The sequence below is a fragment of the Scleropages formosus genome, chromosome 6 (assembly GCF_900964775.1).
Source record: "Scleropages formosus chromosome 6, fSclFor1.1, whole genome shotgun sequence".
In the NCBI taxonomy this organism is placed as follows: Eukaryota; Metazoa; Chordata; class Actinopteri; order Osteoglossiformes; family Osteoglossidae; genus Scleropages; species Scleropages formosus.
Genome location: NC_041811.1, coordinates 10,713,858 through 10,737,771, shown reverse-complemented (window position 1 = coordinate 10,737,771; position 23,914 = coordinate 10,713,858). Strand labels below are relative to the sequence as shown.

The window sequence follows — 23,914 nt, the reverse complement described above, 5'->3', positions numbered from 1 at the left end:
AAGACAAATGTTCTTCCGACCTGAAAAAATCTGACTCTTCAACACATTGTCATTCCAGAAGCGTTGTTTCGCTTTTGTCCGACCCCCCTCCCCCGGGTGCCCCTGCTGTACACTTCACAAATGCACGTAAATGTCACCCTGTTAATGCACTCCTTTAATACGAGCAACACCTCACTTGAACGAAGGTGCAAGCTTTTCCTTAAAATTGTGTTGCTGTTTTATTTCTTTTCCCTCTCTATCTAACTCATAAAGTGTGGCTGTGATGGTTCCAGGAGGCAATTCTCCGCATTTTATTAGCCATAAAAGTTAATGGATGGAGAGCGTCGATGGCCCGAGTCCCTCGTGGCGGGCTGTGACAGGCGAGGCCACTCGAGGCGGGCTCTCCAATTAGCCCCGAACAAGACCTGCTGCGAGCCTGGCTCCGGATTGCTCTCCCCCGCTACTTTCTCACTTAATAAATTATCGTTGCATCAACGGCATGGAATTTGTTTCCCCAGCGAAGTGATCTCGATAAGCGCTGTGTTACGTTTGGCTTGTATACAGAGGGATATTTATTTTTTGACGGGATGATGCATCTTTTTCACTATGGCAACAGAAAGGTTGCTTTTCGCGCAGGGAAAAATAGCTGTCAGGCTGGTACGGCGTTGATTAAGGAAGCCGTTTCCTCTGGGCTTCGCCGTTGTCTTTTTGTCAGCTCTGTCTCCTGTCACAGGAAAGGTGAGCAAAGCTCGGCCAGTGGATCAGTCCAAGGGCCATCATCTTGACCTTTGGCTCCACCCTCATCCCCTGTGGCCACACCCTCAAAGATCTGTCACTGCCCCTGCCCCTGGGGGAGCTATCAACAACCTGCTGTGTTCATTCTTTCTAAAGAAAAAACGGTGCCGTCAAGCCCCTCTTGAGGCGAGCTGCACTTGGCAGCGACTCATCTGTCTCAGCGCTGCACTGTTTGCCGGGGGTCACGTGCGAAATGGTCCGTCTTGTCCCTTTCCAAGCCGGTAAACAGAGTGCGGTTTGCAGCAGAGAGACAACGCTTGTGTACATGTTTATTAACCCCGTAAGTACATTTCTGAGACAGATCGTCCCACGTGTGTAGTGTATCATGAACAATAGTTCACATCGTGGCATAAAATAACATACTCTTCTGGATATTTTGAAAATTATCCAAAACATACAGCAAGTTTAGTTTCTTTTCAAAGGTTGGTCAGGTTTTTTTCTTTTTTTTAATTATTTTTAAAGATTATGTTAGGGCTTTGTTATTTATTGCATATTACCATCAGTTGCACTTCTCACTGATGTGTAAAAAAATGTGTAAATATTGACATATATAGTATATATTGTATGTATATGTATTGTATATCAGTCAGATGCATTTAAATTCTGTATTTTATTGTTTTTATTTCGTTACTTTGGTTCAAGGTGGTTCATACTTGTGTCTATTAAGTTTAGCTTTAAAGCCCTGTAACATTTCTTAGATTTTTTTTTTGGCTACAAAGTAATTTAAGATGTTAGGTTTGTATAGTAAGCTACTTCAAGTAATGCACCAACTTATAGAACTGAGTGATCAATTCAGTGTAAGTACCTTGATCAAGGACACAACAGATGGAGTACGATTTGAACCCCAGTGCTTTGATTGGCAAGGTCACAGCTTTAACTATTGCACCACCTGCTGCCCCTTTTTCATGCTGTGTGTGCCTGTGCACCCGCATTTGTGTGTACTAATACCATTTGTGAGTATTTCCTACAAAATGCAAAGAAAAATCCCAGCTGCCAAATGCATGCACCCTGTGGACAGCCAAGCAGGATTAGATGAATTGACTAAAGGATGTAGGGTGTTTTGCGAGAGAAGCCCTACAGTCAGATGGGCTTTAAGAGAAAAAAGACACTTTTTTTTTTTTTTTTTTTTTTTTTTTCCTGAGGAAGTGTTTACTCTTAGATTATCTCACATTTCCCTTTTCTTTCTTGGCTGAGCTTCAGTGATCTGCTGCCTCCTTAAGATTATAGATATTAAGTGATTAGCTTTTTATTGGGGAGGGCTGAGGTTCCCTCAGATAGACTGATTATGTCTCATAAATGAAGTTCCAGGGCAGTGTTTTGCACTTTTTTTGACCTTTTTTCAAACAACTCACCTGAATGAAGCATTATGATGAAAAATTAAGATGTGCAGCAAGGGACGCAGGGACTTTTAGCCGTTTTGGCTAATAAAAGTGGCATAATTACTGTCAGTTTATTGGGTTGGATCATTTCCCCTTTTTTTTTTGCTTTCAGTTTGAGTTCTTATCATTCTGGCAAACAAAATCATCACCTGCTCCGAGCCTGGAACTCAACCAATTGGTAGCTTCCCCTTGTCTGGAAATATTCAGCTCATTAGAGTTTTATTGATTTTATATCTTTTTATTTATTTATTACTGTTTGTATGTAACATGCAATATGAGGCTCAGACATACCCACAGTTCTTCATATTGAAATAAAGCATTGTGTGGGTGATTAAAGGATTGTCAGGTTTGCCCTTGAACCACAGGGTCCACATAGATACCCCTCTCACAGCGAATTTGGCACGGCCCAGCGGGCAGCTTAATTACGTGCCATTACAGATTTAATGCCTTGTTAATTTCCTACGAAGTGGCCAGTTACCTGTATGAAGACACTTATGGAGAACAACCTCAGTCTGTGGCAGGGAGCCGGGCACAGAGTGCCAGCTTCCCCATCACAGGAGATCATGTTCAATCACATCAGACTTCCTTTCATAGACTGGAGCAGGAGTCATGCTGGCAATACACACAGATAAACACACAGACAAACACACCAGCACACACACACACACACACACACACACACACACACACACACACACACACACACACACACACACACACACACGCGCACACACACACATCCAGCAACTCTCCCACCTGCTCCACCCCTCCCAGCTGAGCAAGGACAGCAGCTGTGCCAGATGCCCCACACACTCCTCATCCGCTCTCTTGCTCCGTATGGCAACCCTCTCCTGTTTGCCCTTGCTGCTGGGCCTCACCACCATTCCATGATGTCAGAAACTGGAAGATCATGTAGACATAAGCATCCAGTGAGAATGCTCAAGTCTGGGTGGAACAATGATGCCTGTTCCCAGCAGTTGGTTTTCATTTAAACAAAGTATGCCTTCCATGTCTTAATTTCTCTCTCTGCCGTTCTCTTTTTCATTTCATCTCCAATTCTTTTTTTCTTTTCTTTCTCTTGTTGTCATGAAATGAAGCACAAACTTAATTATACATAATCCAGAGCACAGATGTACGGTTTACTCAACGGATTGCTATTCCTATTATGCCCTTGCACTCCTTCATGAAAATATGACTGAAAGCATCTACGCATGTTGAAACAGTAACATCGAGAGGAGGTTTCAGAAGAGGTCACATGTAAGGACAAGGATGCCTGAATGATACTTGTAGGAGTTAGCACCTTGCTTTGGTGTACCTGTTGTACAAATTTAACTTGAGAATACGTTTTGATTACTTCTGAAGTTGCTCTGCAAGGAAATAACAGTTTTCTTCAGCAAAATAGCAGCATAGGAATACAGTGCTGTGAAAACATATTTGACCTCTTTCTAGTTCTCTTTATTTCTGCAGCTTTTTGACACAGAAATTTTTGTTGGTGATAGATAAATGGAGGAAAAAACTACACTAGGTTATTGGTGTTATGAACAGCACAGGGTCACAAATGTGTAAATGACAGTACACCAAGAAAATACAAATATGTCCACATTCATAGAGTTAGGGCTCAGGGTCAAAAGGTAACAATTTTTCACAGGTATGATCATGCAAGACTTTATAATATTTTAAAATACATTTCTATGCAAAATATATAAGAATAGTTAGTCTATGTACCATAACATCATCAAGACAGAAGTTTGGGTTGTGATTTAACAGAATGGTTGGGGAGAGATTTTTTTTTTTTCTTGTTCAGGGTTTCATGGATAGTATTATTTATTTATTTAGTTAGTTATTTATTTTGCTATTTGCCTGGTGTGGAAGAGAATGAAATGGGCAGTTGTAGTTTGGTTGTTACACCTTTAGTTGCAACGACCGTAACTAAATGCTTCCCGTAGCTGTTACGAGGGTCTCACCTTGCTGTAGATGAATTTTGGCACACTCCTCCATGCAGAATTGCTTCATCTCAGCAGCATTCACAGGTTTTCCAGCATCTCAATCAGACTTGGGTCAGGACTTTGCCCAGCAAATTCTGTAATTTACATTTATTCATTTAGCTAACACTTTTTTTCCCAAAGTGACTTATAATGTTAAGGTTACAATTATTTACCCATTTATAAAGCTGGGTAATTTTACTGGAGCAATTCAGGGTAAGAACCTTGCTCAAGGGTACTACAGATGGAAGTGAGGCTCAAACCTGCAACCATTGGCTCCAAAGGCAGTTTCTCTAACCACTACACTACCATTTAATCAATGCATTTTGATTTAAATTATTGTAAATATTTTTTTTCAGAAGACTGTGAAAACTGGACTGAGGAGGGTACTTACAATTTGTTGATGTGAACACAGATATGACAGGGAACACTTTCAAAGCATTTATTTGAATAAATATAATTTCAACAGCAGATAGCATAGTGGTTAGTGGCTGTTGACCTACAATAGAATGATTTGGTTTTAGATCCCTGCTCCTGCCCAGGTACCCATGTGGAGAGTACTTACCCAGAAATGATACACTAAGAATGCTCACTCATTACAATAATTTTAATTTTCTCTCACTAACTTTTGTCATCGCAGGCAGGAAGCAATTATGTCCACCTACTTTGAGACGATTGATGACGTGCTGTCCTCCTTTGGCCCGGTCCGCGACTGCTCCAAGGACAACGGTGGCTGCAGGAAGAACTTCAAGTGTGTGTCAGACCGCAGGGTGGACTCCACGGGCTGCATGGTATGATGATTAAGCCCTTCCATCTTGGACCTTCACACAGCACCACCTTTCAGGTCGTAAAACTAAAAATTACTAGCCATCAGTTTCAGAACCTCAAAGGCAACTGGTTCTTCTGAGAGCACTCAGCTTTTTTAATTTGTGGTATGATTCATGTGGGTTGAGCACTTTAAATTACACTAAATGCATGAAGAGTCATAACAGTCATCTTTCTCATAGTGACATAATCACACCTCAAGTGTCATCCAACAATTACGAGTGTCATTGTATCTAAGGCTCTTTAGAAAATATGTGGTTATACACCATAGCACTGTAGATATGGAGGTGTTTTCCACTCCTTCTTTGGTAATGTCCTTGACAGATCTATTCAGATGGGCTTTATTCCGCACCTCTGATCCTGGCTGTCGGAAGCAAGCACTATGGATGATTGGTTGGCTGGCCAGCATTTGCTTTTATTTATTAATTAGTTAATTTTTCAAAATGCATTACTTACTTTTCGAAAGGGACAAAACCATAAAGAATCTAGAAAGCAAAGTGGGATACTCAGGTTTTGACACACATTATTCTCACGCTTGCTTCTACACATCGTTATGCTTCTGCTGTTTGGACCCACGACCACAGGGCATGGGCACAAATTATTACGTGACAGATGTTTTGAACAAAAAGGGGCACGGTGGTGCAGTGGGTTTGGCCGGGTCCCACTCTCTGGCGGGTCTGGGGTTTGAATCCTGCTTGGGGTGCCTTGCAATGGACTAGTGTCCCATCCCGAGGGTGTCCCGTCCCCCTGCACCCTGTATTGTTGGGTTAGGCTCTGGTTCACCGCAATCCTGCTCAGGACATGCGGTTTCAGACAATGTGTATGTGTTTTGGACAAGGTGGGGTTAAAAAATGTAGTAATGTAAGTGAATCAATTTATTCTGTCCTTTGCAGATCTATTTCAGTGACTGCAAAATTAGTTTAGAAAATGTATCCAATTGTTCAACATCTAATTGAATAATCCAGCATTTAACTCATTGAATGTTAAATGAGGAAATGAAAAAAGTCATGGACAATCTTAGTAGCTGGACATAGTAATGATAAAATAAAGGACAATTACACCTCAGATGGAATTCAAATTAAAAATCTGATAGCAACCTGACTGTGCATTAGTGGAAACAATAGCTCTGATTAATTTAATTTGATCTTATTTGGTTGTTGCGTCAAAGGCGAATGTAGAGCTCCACGTGGGCATCATTAGTCTGGTTAGATTCAGTTTAAAAGTGCACAGGGCACTGCCACTGGTGTGACCTCTGAGAGCTGCTGAATCTTGTTTATGATTCCTCATCAGACAGTGGCGTCACTAGGGTTGGTGTCACCCCCCATGGACCTCCTCCCGTTCCAAACCATACAGAATCCTTAGTAATGTTTTTTGTTCTAATGTTACTGGTAAACTGTTATATCACTGAATGTAATGGCAATAGTAGTGACATAAACAACTGGCAAAATTATAATTACACCATTAAATTATAATGTCATGTGCACAGCCTAAATGTATTTACATTTATATAGTTTCATATGGTTAAAAAGAAAATTCAGTAAGAAAACAATAAAATTCAAAGTAAACACGTTTAAGAACTACATTAAAATTATGTGCATTTTAATATTATTGATGTACTTTTGCAAATATTAATTACCAAAATGTTGTAGCTAAAACAGAAGAAAACTGGACAAAACCAGTAACTAAAAATACCCGCAGCAACGAAAACAACAGCGCATGCTTGTAGCGCATACAGATGAAACCACGTGATTCAAAGCATCGTTGTCATTGGGTAATAATGAGAGCACTGAGCGGAGTACATTAGAAGGTTCAAAAAGTAAATGAGCACAGAGTTTTAGCCTTGTAGGTATACTGATACATGTAAGCTGGGCTTACGAAACATGCTTTTGTTGTTATTTTACAAAATAATAAGTTTCCGCTGAAACGCTGTACAAAACAGCATTTTTACAGACAGCTATTTTGTTGTCACCGCCTCTGATGGTGTCACCCGTTGCGGTCCACACCCCCTGCACCCCCCCCCCCCCAGTGATGCCACTGTCTACAGAAATGAAATGACACACATGCTTCCCTCTTGCATCATCTTTTCTACACAACTGGACTGCAAATATAACGGTTCCTAGGTTGTCAAGTCCAATTACAGCAGGGACTAGCCCTATGACTGATCGTTTGTTATGTTGTTGGAGGACTTATGGTCAGGCAGGAGAGTGACAGACTCAAGGCAGTGCACAACTTGGATGGACTGACCTTGCAGTACCAATCTGGCTCATGATACAAATCATTCAGCACTTAATGGCAGTTGATCCGTTGAGGGCAGGTCTCCACGCAACTGAGTTTTTAACTAGCAATGGCAGACAGTTTCGGGAAGAAAAATTTGAACTGGATTTGTCAATAGTGAAATTTTGAGAAAATTCCCCAGTTTGTTGCATTTGATGTCTTGTTTGTTTTTCTTAATAGGGCAGCAGGTGACATAGTGGTTAGAGCTACTGCCTTTAAATGTGAAGGAGCCAGGGTTGAATCCCATCTCCTGCCGTAGAACCCATTAAGAAGGTGCTTACCTGAAATCACTCCAGTCAAAGTTACCCAGCTTTATAAATAGATTAATCATTATAAGCAGCTTTGGAGAAAAGTGTCAGCTATATGAATAAGCACAAATGAAAACTGAACATAGGGTTCCTTGTAGTCTTATGTCCCTCACAGACAGAATCTGACCTCAACAGGAAAAAGTACACCTAGCACAATGAAAAAGAGTAAAAAAAAAATATTATATTTCTCTAAAAATGCTCTCATATTTTTTGTTAGAGGTGCCTACAGTTTCATGATTGATCGCATTTTTCCTTGAACTACATTCTTGATATATTATAGCTGTAGGGCATATACTTTGTGAAATGTACTTTTTTCTCCTCTTTGCAAAATGATTTAATTCATCTTTAAAATGGCTCTATAAATAATTTATGACATTCAGAAAGTCTCTATACTTCCTGCATGACAGATATCCTCTCTTCCTCCAAATAATCACACATTCCATTCAATGTTTATTGTGCCTCAGTGTTTGTGCATGGCGGAGGGGGGGCGACATTGACAGACAAAGCTTTAAGACCTGGTGTGTATGTTTTGTTGTGAACAGGGCAGCGTGTTAGATAGCTAAACAGTCAATTTCCCGGTGCCCTTACTATTGTTTACCACAGTGCCTTAAGCCATTATATTTGGGTCCTCTGATTTAATAACTAAATAAAAGCAGCCAGGTATTCAAGAAATCTGATTCCTCGACAAGCCACTGGGAGCTCAGAGGCGGACTGTGGAAATCAGATCAAGCGGTGCTTGTTTTCAGATTTCTATTTTTAAAGTGTTTTAGTGAGACTCTTACTTGCGGGTTAACTGTGAGGAACGCAGTGTGTGCACGTTTTAAATGAAGCGGGGTTAATAAGATTGTCCAGTTTAAACCTATTCCATCGAGGATTTTTCCATGTGTGTTGGCCAGCGTGTGATCTCGTTAAAAGTTTCCTCTGCAGATCTTTTTGTCTAACTCACTATGGACCTTTGATCTGGTTTCAAATACCTGCTGCTATTTCAGACACAGTAAAAGTGTTTTTTTTTTTTTTTTTTTTTTTTTTAAATTTATGGATGTAATTGGCATATTACATCTTAAGCATTGCGGTTAATCTCATAACTCTCGAGTGAAAGTCGTTTTGGTTTCTCTTTCCTGTGTTTCTCCAGATTTACTAACGCCATAGTATAAGAGTAGAACGGCAAAACTGCCTGATGTACTTTAAATGATGAAAACAATGCACAACTGTCATATAGTAAAGGAAGTGATATAACATGAAAACACCTGCCTCCCAAAGAGTTAAACATTAGGCACATTTTTATTTTGAAATTAAGTGATGTTAAAAAGGAACATTAAGCAAGATATGTGGAAATTTGACTTCGAAAAGCTTGAACTTAGTTGTTTTTCTTCCATTTTACAACCTATTCCAATAATCCCAGGATGAATAATCATTGAAAAACAAAGGCAAACCAAAACAATTTGCAGTGCTGTTTAGGAATAGTCGAGATTAATATAATATAATATACACACACACACACACACACACACACACACAGGGTGAACTGTTTGTCCCATACAGGGTCACAGGGAGCCAGAGCCTAACCTGGCGACACAGGGCATGGGGCTGGAGGGGGAGGGGACACACCCAGGATGGGATGCCAGTCCATCACAAGGCACCCCAAGCAGGACTTGAACCCCAGACCCACCAGAGAGCAGGACCCAGTCCAACCCAACGCACCCCCCAATATAATATAATATAATATAATATGATATGTCATAGAATGTATCCCCCCATGATGATGGTGATTTCATTGTCAAAACATAAAATTAATCTTGTAGTGGCTTTATTCAAGAATCTAGTTTATATACATTAGTTGAGCACAGTGCACCTTGAAATTTTACTCATCTGACGTGGGTGAAACCAGAAAAGTAATTAACGGGCGCACCAGTGATTTTCCAAACGAGAATGAGTTTTCCAAATGTAATTCTCAGACAGGTTGTAATTAATGCATTATAGATTGATGCCGTAGGCAATCCAGCTCCAGTGAGGAGGGACGAGAGCTGATTCATGTTATGTTACCCATCTGCTAAGTATTTGATTTTTATTATAAACTAGCAAGTAAGGCTACCACTTCTCCCTGGCTCTTTAGATATTTTCATAACTTGGAGTCTCGGTCCTGATAGGGTTGGGTTATAGAGTACTTCTGGTTGATGACCTTGATCTTCATGTTGCTGTTGTTAAAATATGGTTGTACTAGTTAGGCTATCCATAAATTTGTGAAATTGTTGATTAAATTTTAACCTTGTTAAGTTCTGACAGTTCAAAGATACACATTTGCTTTTGACATCATTCATTAACCAATGCTAAAGTCAACTGTCTCATAATGTCTTAACCTCTGTTATCTTTTAATCATATAAATATTGCATTTTCTTGTCAGAGGGAGTTGTTTGAACTTTAATGTTGGTCTTCGGTTTGTTTTCCAGCAAGTCAAAGTTTTGACTGCTTTACTACATTATAGTGTGCACTGCCATGCACCTATAATTTATGAAATCAAATATGAGAGAAGGTGTCTGCCAACTAACAGGCCATTAAACTACCTACATATTTTCTCTTTTTGAAAACCTCTGTAGAAGACTTAAATGTAACATCTGTGAATTTTTTTTTTTTTTCTGTATTGGTTTTTGCACTACCGGCCAACTTAGATAACTAATGACTTACAGTTGTAGAACAGTCAAATACAAGTAAACCCCCATGCCAAATCATAGCAACAATTTAAATTCAATGAAAATGTAGCTTTCAAACTCTTATTAATATTAACCATGGACTATGATTTTTTTTTTTTTCCATTTTAAACCATGAAAGAAGCTCGTTTAAAGATTATTAATAAATAAATCAATCAAAATACATACAAACATACACACAGAAAAAAAATTCATAATAAATTATTGTTGAAAAGAAATTCAGTACAAAGATCATGGGAATTTATCTGTATAACTCTGTACCAAACTCCATGATTAATATTTTTGTATAGAAATTAGAAAGTTATTACAATTTAAATGAGATTTGCTGATAAGTCTTTTTTCACACATTTCCTAAGGCTTGCCTAATAAACTTATTAAGCTCTAAATGAGCTTTGAAGATACAACATTTATGTTTATACTGTTTAGATGGGGAAAGCTTGGTTAAATATGAAGTCAAAGTTGTTTTTATTATAGTTTAACCTTATAAAGCTCAGAATAAGGTTGCATATAAGCTGATTTATATGGTGACACTTTCTCCTCAGGAATTTTAAACTCCTCTGGAGGCAGGAGTTGAAATGTGGACAGTCAAATGTTGCTTACAGCTATCTGCTGGAGGGGAAAAAAAAAAAAATTGTTCACTTTCTTCCCATAGCGAAGACCTTTTTAATTTGATCCAGATGCTGATCTGCTGTCTGAAAACAACAAAGCTGTCAAATCGGGAATCACTCGGTTCAGAGATCAGAGAAGCTTTGTTCCATGATGAAGAAATCAGTAGCATGGCACGGTTGCCCAATAGCTGAATTCTGTTAAATCAGCCATAGCTTCAGAACTGGTTTGTTGGAAAAGTGCAACAAGTCATTAGGGACTTGGCCTTGATACATTACAGAAACATTTAGCCCTTCTGACCCATACTGTCCACTGTGCACACTGCACATTTGGCTATGTCTGTCTTTCTTTCGGTATAAACAGATTCTTTCTAGTTTTTTTTTTTTTTTTAATTATTATTATCATTTACAGCAGAAATGTACATTTATATTTATTCATTTAGCTGTCACTTCTGTCCAAAGCAAAGTGTCAAGCTGCTTACAACAGTTTACCCATTTACACAGCTTGGTATTTTAGCATCTGTTATTATTTTTGTTCTTCTTCGTCCATAAAACTTGTTGTTCAGTAATTGGTACAAATTAAAATTTATTTTGATTTTGATTTAGTTTACATTTATTTCAGAGATTTATCCAACATGAGCATTTAAGGTTTATACTGTATGTTAAGCTGCTTATATTAATTTAACTATTTTTATAGCTGGGGGCGCGGGGGCGCGGTGGCGCAGTGGGTTGGACCACAGTCCTGCTCTCTAGTGGGTCTGGGGTTTGAGTCCCGCTTGGGGTGCCTTGTGCCGGACTGGCGTCCCGTCCTGGGTGTGTCCCCTCCCCCTCTGGCCTTACGCCCTGTGTTGCTGGGTAGGCTCCGGTTCCCCGTGACCCCATATGGGACAAGCGGTTCTGAAAATGTGTGTGTGTGTGTGTGTGTGTGTGTGTGTGTGTGTGTGTGTATTTTTATAGCTTGTCCATTTTTATAGTATCAAAAAAAGAAGGTTAACTAACCAAATTTTCCAGGTTTTCCTTTTTTGGTTTTCTTTCTACTGTTCACCACCTATGTAAAAATGTTGAATATTTCATAATGCTTCAGTTTTTTGAGTTTATAAGACCAAAGCTCTCATCCATTCTTCTTACAGAAATGACCAGATGTCAAGCCAGTGGGCACCAACCGAAAAAGGATGGAGATTTCATTACTTATTTTTTTTCTGTTTTCATGCTTAAACAACTCATTTACTGACACAAATCGTTAGTTAGTGTCTTTGTCCTCAAAATATGCAGCATTTTTCCAGGGGGAAATTAGTAAGCAAACATGCAGACAAGCGGTTCAATGATACTCAGCAAAGCCACTGATGCATCATCAACAAGGAAAGCTTGAGGAAGAGGCTTTGTTCTGGGCTCTGCTGATAATGCAGTCCGTCGGGATCTGTGCGTAATCATGTGTGCATAGGGTCAGAAGCATGTTATTCAGCGTTTCTAAGTAAAGATATGGACCAGTGTCCTCAATCAAGGACATTGTCCTCACTGAATGCAAAAACCAACAGAGCTGCTTTTGTCGTGATGCACGCCATGAAGTTTTCCAGGACTGGAAAAATAGGAGTACTGAAATGTTTAGACCATTCCTTTTTGGAGAATTCCATTTATTAACATTTATTTTATGTACGTAACATCCTATTCAGACTGTGACCCCACAGACCTTCCCATATGTCTCCTGTATTCTGTGGATAGAAAAATTCCCTTGTTCCATTAGTAAGCAGTTTTAGTCATTATATAACAGCCTATTAGGATTTTGAGCAAGATTTTGCAAATAACCCCGCTAAATCATTAGTTCTGAGCAAACTGCAAATCTATGCTTGAATGCATCTGTTTAGCATAAGTCTGAAGCTGTTGTTGCCTTTCCCTCCGCGAAGGCTCCTTCGTCTCACTGACGTCTCGCTGCATGCCCCCAGCCAGCCCTCTCCGGAGAGGAAAGCGCCGTCGATTTGCTCTGCCCTACCAAACAGCTCATTTTCATACATTTCCATGCGCTGCAATTTATTCTGAATATATTTTCATAATTCAGCCCTCATTACAGGTCACTCTGGCGTTTAAATCGCCAGATCAAGTGTTTCATTTACCAGAGAGAGTGACGCTTAGGAACAGCCTTTCTGGACTGGTCTCCATCTAACACCCTTCACCCAATCTTTTTTAGAATGAAATGACAAGTTTATGGTACGACTCCCACCAGAACTGATTTCAGAGATTTTGTCCTTATAGAGCTTGTTGATCTTCTCAGTTTTTGATGCCAAGGTGGTGCAAATTGTTTCATGTAGTGCTGTGCATGTACAGACTTGCATGGAAATTCATACAGGACATTGCACTGGGTGCTCAGCTTATGAATACAATTAGGAGCAGAAATTTTCCATTTGTTTGCTTTGTAATTCCAAGGTCACTTTTCCCAAAAGCAGCCAACAATATAATCATTATGGACACCCCTTGGTAGTCATAATAAAAATACTCTGTAAAGGTTTAATATTTTATTAACTTCAAGTCGTATTAAAATTAAAACTAGTTTTAAAGGTCTGAAAATAAAAATTCCTTGTTTCTTCTGAAGGGGGTACGGTGGTGCAACGGGTTTGGCCTGTGCCTTCTCTCTGGTGAGCCTGGGGTTCGGGTCCTGCTTAGGGTGCCCTGTGCCAGACTGGCATCCTGTCCTGGGTGTGTCCCTTCCCCTTCCAGCCTTACGCCCTGTGTTGCCAGGTTAGGCTCCGGCTCGCCTCGGGACAAGCGGTTTCAGTCAGTGTGTGTGTGTGTGTGTGTGTGTGTGTGTGTGTGTGTGTGTGTGTGTGTGTGTGTGTGTGTGTGTGTGTGTTTCCACTGACACATCCAGGAACCCCAGAAAGGAGCTGTGGCACACTCTATACTATTTACTGCTGGCAATGGAAATGTGTGTACTTTAAATTCATTTTAGAAAATATACAGATAAATGAATGAACTGGAGAATTTTTGGATTTTTAAAATGACTTGCTTTCTTTTGAACAGGATACCATGCTTTGCTAAAAGTTCACATCTGCACATTGCATTTCTGCTGTGCTTCTTGTATTGTATTTGTTGGTGAGGTCATGTCAGTGAGGAGAAAAAGAGGGCAAATTCAATTTGGTTCATTCACTACCTGGGATTCAGTTTCTGAACTCTCACCTTGTGGCATGTTGCTGTGTAGGGTAGCGCTCATAAAATTCCCTTTTCAATTTCCTCATTTATAACACTTCAGAGTTCAGGACTGACATGTGAATTTATAGGTTCATGACCCAAGGTGAAAGAGTGAAAAGTAACACATTTCTTTAATCACCAAGCCTACTTTTTGCATGTGCTTCCAGGCACAAGAAAACAGATATTTCTCAGGTATGCGAGCAAAATAAAATCCAGTGTTGAGATAATATTTAATCCAGCATTTTTTTTTATAAGAGCACTGCTAATGCTGTGGAGATTTTGAGTGATTTACTGCAGACTGAGCTGGCTGAGAAGCATCTTATTTGCACATGAAATCCAGCATTGTGGATACTGCACAAAGCAGGTCGGGTCCTTGAGGACCAGACTCTTAAGCTTTTAGAATACATATTCATCAGGGCCCAATTAGCAGCTGGAACAACAGGTTGGATGATTAAATGAATGAAAGAGTCGGGAGTCGATGCAAGACCAGCAAGCCCTGTAGCTCTCGAGGACATGTTACAGAGAATCATCACAGAAGGCCGAGGTATTGTTACTAAAGAGCTGTAGGGTAGCGTATTGCAACTGGTGCTCTATTCTACAAAAAGTAAATAATAATGATATTCATCGTCGTTATCAGCAGCTGACGTCCCCTCTTGGCGACCTCATGTTGAATTCCTGAATGTTTTGTCCTCCTTTACTGCCCTTAGTGTTGAAAGGGGTGTGTCCACTGTCACTGTGATTGAGTCCATCCATCTGGTTGTTCATCATTCTCCTGTTTCCTTCCTGTACATTTTCCAAGCATTACTGTCTTTTTAAGGGAACCCAGTTTTTTTCTTCATGTGTCCAAAGTGTGATAACTTTAATCTCATCATCTGTGCTTCCAATGAGAGTTCTTACCTGAGAAGTAGTAGCTTTGCTAACATGTCTTCACTAGCATTACAGAGTTATCTCCCAGGAAAATGTCTTTAAGTCTATGGTGATTGTTTGTATTCATTCATTCAATTCACTTTTCTTCAGGACAACTCACAGTGTTAAGATATTTTTTACATTTATACAACTGGGTAATTTTACTGGAGCAATTTAGGGTAAGTACCTTGCTTAAGAGTATTACAACTGGAAGTGATATTTAAACCTGTGATCTTTGGGTCCAGCGATAGCACCTCTAACTACTATGTTGCCAGCTGCCCCGAGTAATTTACACTTCTTTACATCAAGCTGTCTCCAGGAATGTTTACACACTCTCATAAATATTCTTGAAAATCAAATCTTATGCTCACTCTTACCACAGCCTTGCAAAACTTACAACTCTGTACTGATTCGACCGGATCTTTCTGTGAATAAAAGGTTTAATATTGACCCATCTGTACTCTGCTCTGGCATTTCACAGACCGCAAATACAAGTGGTGCCAGTAGATTTGAACCTTAGCTGTTCGCCAAAGTCATCCATGAGTTCTCCCCCGAGTGTCTGTGCTTGGTTTCGTTGACATCATAGTGCCTCCCTGGTTAATAAAACGGCACCTGGGTCGCAAATAAAGATCTCACTGACACAGGATGTCCTTTAAAAAAGTGTTATTGTACTTAGCACAGCTTCCAGTTGTGTCCAGAGTGTCAAAATGGATACAAACAGGTCCCAATCTCCGTGAACCAGACCCAGGTTGAATTAGGAAGGCAATCCATGCCGAACAGGACTGCGATTCCCCTGAACCGCCACACAGTGTGAGGGCGATAACGCTGCATCAGGTTAATAATCAGCCGTCAGCCCGTTGCACCAGCCCACCCCGGAGCCTTGTATAATTGCTTTGGAGTGTTTTGTTTGTTTTGCTGATCTCTTCATCGACACTGTCTCTACCGCTTCGGCTGCCCGATCAATATCGCCAACTTACTGTTGCGCTGACAACATTGCTGTTGCTTCGTTGTTGTTCCCGGTCGACCGTCCCTCGGTGCAGCCGTTGATACCCGCCCCACCCACTATTCCCGCTACGCTTGACATTGGACACATGTAGATGCATTGGCAGACCCATTGTTGGGTGTGATGTTGGTTCACAGAGCAACACCATACAGCAACAAGTGTTTGCACAGCTGGGCCTGACATGTTCACTTGCATTTCTGTGCAACAAGTTCAATTGTTATCTGAAGAACTCTTTTATTGTCCTTTATGAGAGCAACTCTGTTGCAGTTATCTTCATGCTGGTATTTAGAAAAAAAAATCTGAGTTCTAGTTCTACCACTTTTTTAATATATATATATATATATATATATATATATATATATATACACACACACACACACACACACATTTTCAGAACCGCTCGTCCCATACGGGGTGACAGGGAACCGGAGCCTACCCGGTAACACAGGGCGTAAGGTTGGAGGGGGAGGGGACACACCCAGGACGGGACGCCAGTCCATCGCAAGGCACCCCAAGCGGGACTCGAATATATACATATATATATATATATATATATATATATATATATATATATTATTAAGCTGATGCATTTCTTCAAACCAACGTAGAATGCTAAGCTACTTACAGTGATTTATTGTATAGCTGTGTAACTTTTACTGGACCATTTCAAGGTAAGTACATCTCTAAAGGGTACTACAGCATGAACAAGATTCATAACTGTGTCTTTTGAGAGCAAGGCTGTGGATCTAACCACTACACTGCATTTTATTGCATGTAAATATTCTGCCTCTAATTACGCATAGAATAGACAAAGAAAATAATAAGATTACCTGAGAAATGATCTTAGAAATATACCATTCTGTGCAGTCTGAACTAAATACTTGGTCAGTTCAGATTTGAAAATATCTACAGCCAGAACCATTCTGAAGGCGATGAAGGTTTACAGTATATGACTGTCAGGAATATTTTACATTGGGTGGCTTTCATAGACCTTTAAACTGTTACCGACAATTTCCTGCTTGTTCATCTGAACAGAAGAGCAGGGCATCTAGACAGCTGTTATAAGCATGCCTTTCAGTTTTGGTATGATGGCACATACCTCTTCTTGATAGTTACACATCTTTAGTTGCATTGGGCCAATAGAAGGTTTGTTCCATTCTTCATGACATATAACCCATAGGTCCATGAAGACTAGTTCTTTAGCACTCTACCAGCCAGAACCAGTTTGCCCAGTCTATTCTACTGGGATCTGTCCCCAGAGCACACACTGCTGCCCTTCAGCAAGGCTGTCCGTTAATCTGAAGTAAATAGCTGTCACTGGGTTTTCTGCTCCACATTAAGGCCAAGAAGTGGAGTCTAATGACCCGCAGCATTGTTTCATTTCACCTTTTTTATTTTTTTCCTTCTGCCTCACGCCGATTTCATGAAATGGAATGAAAATGAACCTCTGCCCTTTCAAGCCCAAATAAATGTCACATTGCCACAGAATTATATGTGAGTTTATTGGACAATTTTTCATGGGCAAAAAAAAATTGTGTGTTTATAAAAATGTTTTCTAAGCAGTGGCTGCAGTCTATAGTGCTTTTACTTTGAAAAACCACAGACAAGTTTGCATTCAGTCCTTTATTATGAATTCTGTCATTTGCTCTGGCAGTATTAGTTGTTATTTACCTGGGGCTTTGTCCAAGGCAATTTGTTAAGGTTGGGCACATCTTGTTCTATGATAGTACCTTCGGTTTTTGCGCTGTTCTAGGGACCCACAAATTTGATCATTTTCTTCCCCTATGCTCATGATGAGTCACAATTAACAGAACCCATCATGGCTCATTCCAAGGACTGCAAGGAGTATCTAATTTTTTCTACAGTACACACTGTGAATAACAATTGTGAAAAACTAACCACTGTATTACCATTGCTATTATTGACACAAAACATCAGTTTAACTGTTTGTGTGAATGAGGGGGGCACGGGTGCGCAGTGGGTTGGACCAGGTACTGCTCTCCGGTGGGTCTGGGATTCGAGTCCCGCTTGGGGTGCCTTGCAACGGACTGGTGTCCCGTCCTGGGTGTGTCCCCTCCCCCTCCAGCCTTACACCCTGTGTTGCCGGGTTAGGCTCTGGCTCCCCGCGACCCCATATGGGACAAGCGGTTCAGACAGTGTGTGTATGTATGTGTGAATGTCTTTTAAAACCAGATTGTTGGGACTGAACACAGATTTTGCACAGGGTCTCTCTACTGCACCAAAATAAGATGTCTGCATAAGGGGAAGATTCATCTCTTAGACTGCACAATGTCCTCCACTGCTTTTCTGCCAACTTTTAAAGACTGAGAGTAACAGAGCTTGCTCTTTCTTTCTTTCTTTCTTTCTTATTGGACTTTGTTTTGTTTGAGGGGGTTATATCGTTTTTCATTGTTACAATGGCTTCGAGACAAGCGGAGATGATAAAAGTGTCAAATTTAGGTACAATCTCCTTTGAACACCGATAAATAAATTGGTGATTGGCTGGTTCTCTGGGGGAGGGCTTTATCTTTGTTTTTGCTTATTGCTTGGCTATCATTGCTTGGAGCTTAGAATTTTCCTCTATCTTTTTCTTTCTGCCTATTGCTTCACTGGGTCACATGTTCCCATTTATGCTGTTTTTGATAATATGACAAGACTGTATTGCTAGGGTTATATAATTGTTTTAGGTAAATTATTTGAGTTTCCATTCAAACATCCCCTTGGATATCAATATATTTAAGTGAAGGAGGAATTCAATATGCTTAAATATTCTTAATGAAATGAAAAATAGCCTGCTTGGTGGTGCATTCAAAACCTAAATGGAATTCCATTTATTTCTTTGAGATTTAATAATAAGTAATACTGTTAATATAATTAATCTAATGCACTTTCTAATATTCCTGTTTCATTTACTTACTTCTGTATATCTTTATAGGATATTTCATGGAACATTTTAGATGTGCTTTACTTGAGAAGCTGCTCCAGGCACTTTGATACATTTCTTCTGAGAATGTCACACAAGTCACAGGTTTATTAATTTTTGCATGATAATTCAGGCAAATTCTTGAATATGAAACAGTGTAATTTTTTTCCTCCTGTCTTAGGTATGTCGATATATTTATAATTTCTCAGTGCACTTTTTTCTGCTTCTGTATTGCCATGACCTAGGGCTGTTTTTAGATAGTCAACATTACAGTAATTTACCCATTTATAAAGCAGGCCATTTTTACTCTATGAATTCAGGGTAAGTGTGTTGCTCAATGGTACTACAGCAGGAGTGGGATTTGATCCAGGAACCTTCCCTAACACATTTCAGTGCTTCAGGTGTAACTACTGCACTTCACTCTGTGAATCAGTTGAAAAACCTGGTCTGTATTTGAAGGGCACTTTAATTGGAAATGGTGTGATATTTGAAAATCCCATGAGAGTATCAGTAAATATCACTGGAGTCTTGACCCTAAACTTTGATATTCCTTACCTGACAGCTAGACTGATGGCACACATCCTGCCTCCCAACTAAGAGGCGGGTGACAAAGACTCCGATGGTGGCAATGTAAAAGTCGACATGTGCTGTTGAGTTATTAGCATTAAAAATTGTGGAAAAAACATATGTCATATACCGTATATCGTTTTGAGACTGTACTTGTCTGAAGATTCCTAGAGGTTTGGGACCTTCATTTCCACTCTGTACACTTTTTGCAGCTCTCCAAAAACGTTTCAAACATGTGCAACCATAATATTTTTTCATCATCTTCAAGGCAGCTATTGTGGCTTCTTTAACCTCGTCATCAGTTCATTAGCACCATGTTTGGTCTCCCCAGTCAGATGTCATCACTCATTCTTGTGTTACTGTCTTTGAAATACTTTCATCACCTGAAGCTTAATGCAAAACTCACTCGCACATCTATTTCACCCAACTGAAGAAACATCACTCACTGCCATGTTTCCAAAAGAGGTATTAAAGTTTTGGGCATGTCAACTAAAAGACTCAACAGAAACCAATCCTACTACTGGTGTACAAGCACAAGGCTGAAAATTTAAAAAAAAAAAAAAAAGAAAAAAAAAACCAATACTGTCTCTAAATGAATAATAGTAAAATTCAGCATTGATCCTTTGTTCACAATCTTATGTAATCGCGTTGTCGGCTGACTGCTTCACCATGCTCGCAAACGCAGATACGCATTGTAGTCGAGGCGGAGAGAGACATAATTATATTCCTCTCATTAATTTGAGGGAATTAAAGCGAGCTGACAGTTAGCCTAGCGCTGCGGGCCCTGTGCGACAGTGACATCTGTGACTGAAGGCCCCGCTACTTCGGCTTCCATGCTGAGACGCGAGTGTCAAGTGTGCCCTACAGTCGCTGTCAGGGGAGCAACAAGGCAGGGGACATCAAGCACCCACTGGAACCCAACCATCCTCCTTGAGGGTGGGGAAAAAGCGACAAACAGCAACAACAACAGCGAGAGAAAAACAAGGCGTCACTCCAGCAAGAAAATGAGGCATAAAAGATATTTATGGAGACACTTTCTTTTCTTCCTTTTGCAGAGTTTACAAACCGCACACCAGCGCATGTAAAATGCACAGACACAATACGTTCCATTGGAAAAAAAAAAAAAATAAAAAATCTGTTTTGTTAGATGTACCACTGCCAAAATTAAAACCATAAACAGCATCTGTTCCTATTTTGTTCACTTGGCATTTGTCATGCAATGTAATTAAACACTGAAATTTAATATTGTAATCCTTTTCATTAGCACAGGTTAACGATTTCATTGGACATAATGGAAGTTTATTTTACTGAATTTTTATCTCATTTTTGACACATTGCCAAGCTCTGCATTCACCTATCTAAAATATCTAATACAGTAATCCCAGTTATCAAGCGGCTTATGTCCGTTGATGAACATACAGTACTTCTATATGTTTAGGGGGCATGCTGGGACAGAAGGTAGCTGTGCCACCTCATAGGACCTGGGCTGTTCTGGTGTAGGTTTGAATCCTGCTTAGTGCATGTAAAGTTTGCATTTTCTCCGCATGTCGGATGTCCTCTCACAGTGCAGTTCGGGTGAATTGCCGTTGCTAAATTGCCCTTAGTGGGGAATGGACGAGTGTGTGGCTACCCTATGATGGCTCAGTGTCCCATCCGGAGTGTTCCGCCCTAGCCTTGGACCCAGTGATTGCGGGATAGGCTCCGGACTGCTGTGACCCTGGCCAGGACAAGTGTTGTGAGTGAGTGTACTATATGTTTATCAAGTAATATTAACTGTCAGGGCAAGTATAGTATCAACTTCGTAGTTTTTCATTTTTGTGTTTATGTAAGCGTTATGTACACGTTTTGAGAAAATTAAATTATCACTAGGTAAGGTTCACATTAGGTACATCTTGGTATTGTGTAGAAAACCTTCCGTAATCATTAACTTTTCATACAATTAGGGTCAGAGCAATCTGTATTTCATTCTGGGAGATGGAGGGTGTTAATGCAGGGTAATCAGCATAATAATCCTTAGGTCACCTGAAGAGTATTGCTTTGAATTGTGGAAGGAAATCCCTACTCGGGAAGAAAATGCAAAACAAGATATGGATTGGAGTCCTCAACTGTGCAGCTGCGAAGCCTTAGCACAAACTGCTGAGTGCAGTAACTCCTTCAACAGTGTACTGGAAAAAAATAAATAATGATATATATATATATATATACACACAGTATATATATATAATAAACTGAAATTGATTTATGTCTTGTATGTGTTTATTTTTATGTACCTCATTAAAATTTGCCTCAAGTCACATCTTATCAACTTACCGGTGCCATTACCAGTTTTTCACTCGGTGATGCAGCAAAGATGCACCAATTACTGACAGCAAATTAGCGGTCACCTCAAGAGGAATCATCATTTGGCAGATCCCAGATGGTTTTACCACTGTGCAGTACTGAATCTGAAAACAGTGAGTGCACCTTGCATAAACCACTCTGGGTCAGTAGAAGGCAGGTCTCCTGCACAGCATGCAGGTGTTCACCATCTTTCCTACTATCTCTTCCTGTGCCACCCCAGTGTCCCGAAGGCCTGCGGCCCATGAAGGACGGCTCTGGTTGCTATGACTACTCAAAGGGCACCGACTGCTCAGATGGCTTTAATGGTGGCTGCGAGCAGCTGTGTCTCCAGCAGTTGGTTCCCCTACCTGATGACCCCTCCTCCAGCAACGTGCTCATGTTCTGCGGGTGAGTGTTTACGGGCGTGGCCAGGTCCCCTCGGTCTGATGGCCCTGCTCACAAGGGAGTTCTGATCTTCTCCTGCCCCCCTCCAGAAGATGAGCTGTAATGTTCTGTTGGACCATATGGAGGGGTGCAGCAGCTATGGTCTCTCTGTGCAATATCACCCCCACACCACCTCCAAAGGGGTATTGATGTTGCAAGGGTGAGTGCAGGGGGTGTGCCTCTGACTTGTTGGCCCAACCAGCCCTCCATAGACTCCTGCTGCAGTCTCGGTCTCGTTTAAAGGCTCAGCGTCAAAGAGAAGTGTCTCAAAGCTCTAGTGTCGGTGGTAACGCAACTGTGCCGCATCAGCAACAGTTGGTGTTGGAAGCACTGCATAAATAGATCTGTAAAACACTCACAACGTTTCCTCCAGGGTATTTTGTGAACTAGGAGAAAAAGTTTATTGAAAAACTCCCTCATATTTTTCACCATTTCAAGCTTTTCCACCCAACACCTGGGGTGTCCAAGTAACATTTGCATCCGAGCGGCCTCCTCCATTTAGCTGTGCGCTCTCTGATTTCTATCTTGGAGGAGGATGGATGTAAGTGAATTGAAGGTCCCGCTGCATCATTAACCTCATGGAACGGCGAACATGGTTTGTTATGTTCTGTTTACACCTTATTTACTTGACTTATTTTCTCTGCACGGCGGAAGCTCCTGTTGTTGGCGGCGGTGTGAACGGCTCACGTGTACCAGATAAGAACAGAGTTGCTCTTTCATTGGAGCAGATGAAAAGAGCCCGCTGATCTCATCGCTCGGCCCCTTTTTATCTGTTTTAATTTAATTAATACGCACGAATCGGCACATTAAGTGTTATGAATGTCACTCCCGGTTCATGTAAGAACTGCAGGATCCTGCTGACAGATTTAATTTCTTTTTAGTTTCTTTTAACTTTTCCCCTTTGTTAGTGTCCCACGATTAATCAGTGCATTAATCATTTCATAAAAATCCAGAAAACTTGTAATAACACTGCTTTCCACACCCAAACATATACACTCACATAAAATAACACACACACACACACACATACACATACACACACACACTTGGGTCAGAGTTTCCTATCAAAAGTGTAAAGTATTATTTTTAAAGACTCACATTGTTTACATTGTTGAAACTGGTAAACAGTTTATTATTATTGTTGTTGTCGTTGTTGTCAGTTATTAAGTTATTTTACCGACACTGTTACATGTCATTGACACCGTTAAGCTGCTTGCAGTTATTTACCATTTTGTACAGCTGGATAATTCATACTGTATCAATTTTGGGTAATTACCTTTGTCAAAATAGTGAAAAAAAAGAGGTGAGACTCAATATTTGTGGGCAAGATGGCAACTCCAACCACTGCACTACCTTCTGCCCACATGTAAAGGTCAATTATATTGATGCTTATGAAATCACTATAGAAACACAATAATCAAATGAAAAATTGTTCTTATTGTCCAGTAGTAGAGCACGGCTATGGGTTTTACACATTCCTCACCCATCTGTCCTCAAACCTGCTCAGGTGCGTTCAGGAGTACCGCCTGGCGGCAGATGGGCGCTCCTGCATCCTGCAGTCCGACGTGTGCGAGGGGCCCAAGTGCCAGCGGGGTAGTGGCGGGGGCGGCATGGCACGCTTCAATGACACACTCTTCAATGAGATGCTTCATGGATACAACAACAAGACGGAACAGGTGAACCTGGGCCAGATCTTCCAAATGACCTTCCGGTGAGTTTC

The 23,914-nt window shown here is 40.5% G+C and overlaps 1 protein-coding gene across 2 annotated transcripts in view; it reads left to right on the top strand.

Moving 5' to 3' along the window:
• Positions 1-23,914, top strand: part of astn2 (astrotactin 2) — a 327,163-nt gene that overhangs the window by 200,682 nt on the left and 102,567 nt on the right. For both annotated transcript variants that reach the window (XR_003797747.1, XM_029252720.1), the window contains exons 11-13: positions 4,776-4,926; positions 21,992-22,158; positions 23,702-23,905. Coding sequence is in view for 1 of the 2 variants with exons in the window: in XM_029252720.1 (XP_029108553.1) it covers positions 4,776-4,926; positions 21,992-22,158; positions 23,702-23,905 (522 nt within the window). In the remaining variant the exon portion in view is untranslated. The remainder of the gene's footprint in view (positions 1-4,775; positions 4,927-21,991; positions 22,159-23,701; positions 23,906-23,914) is intronic.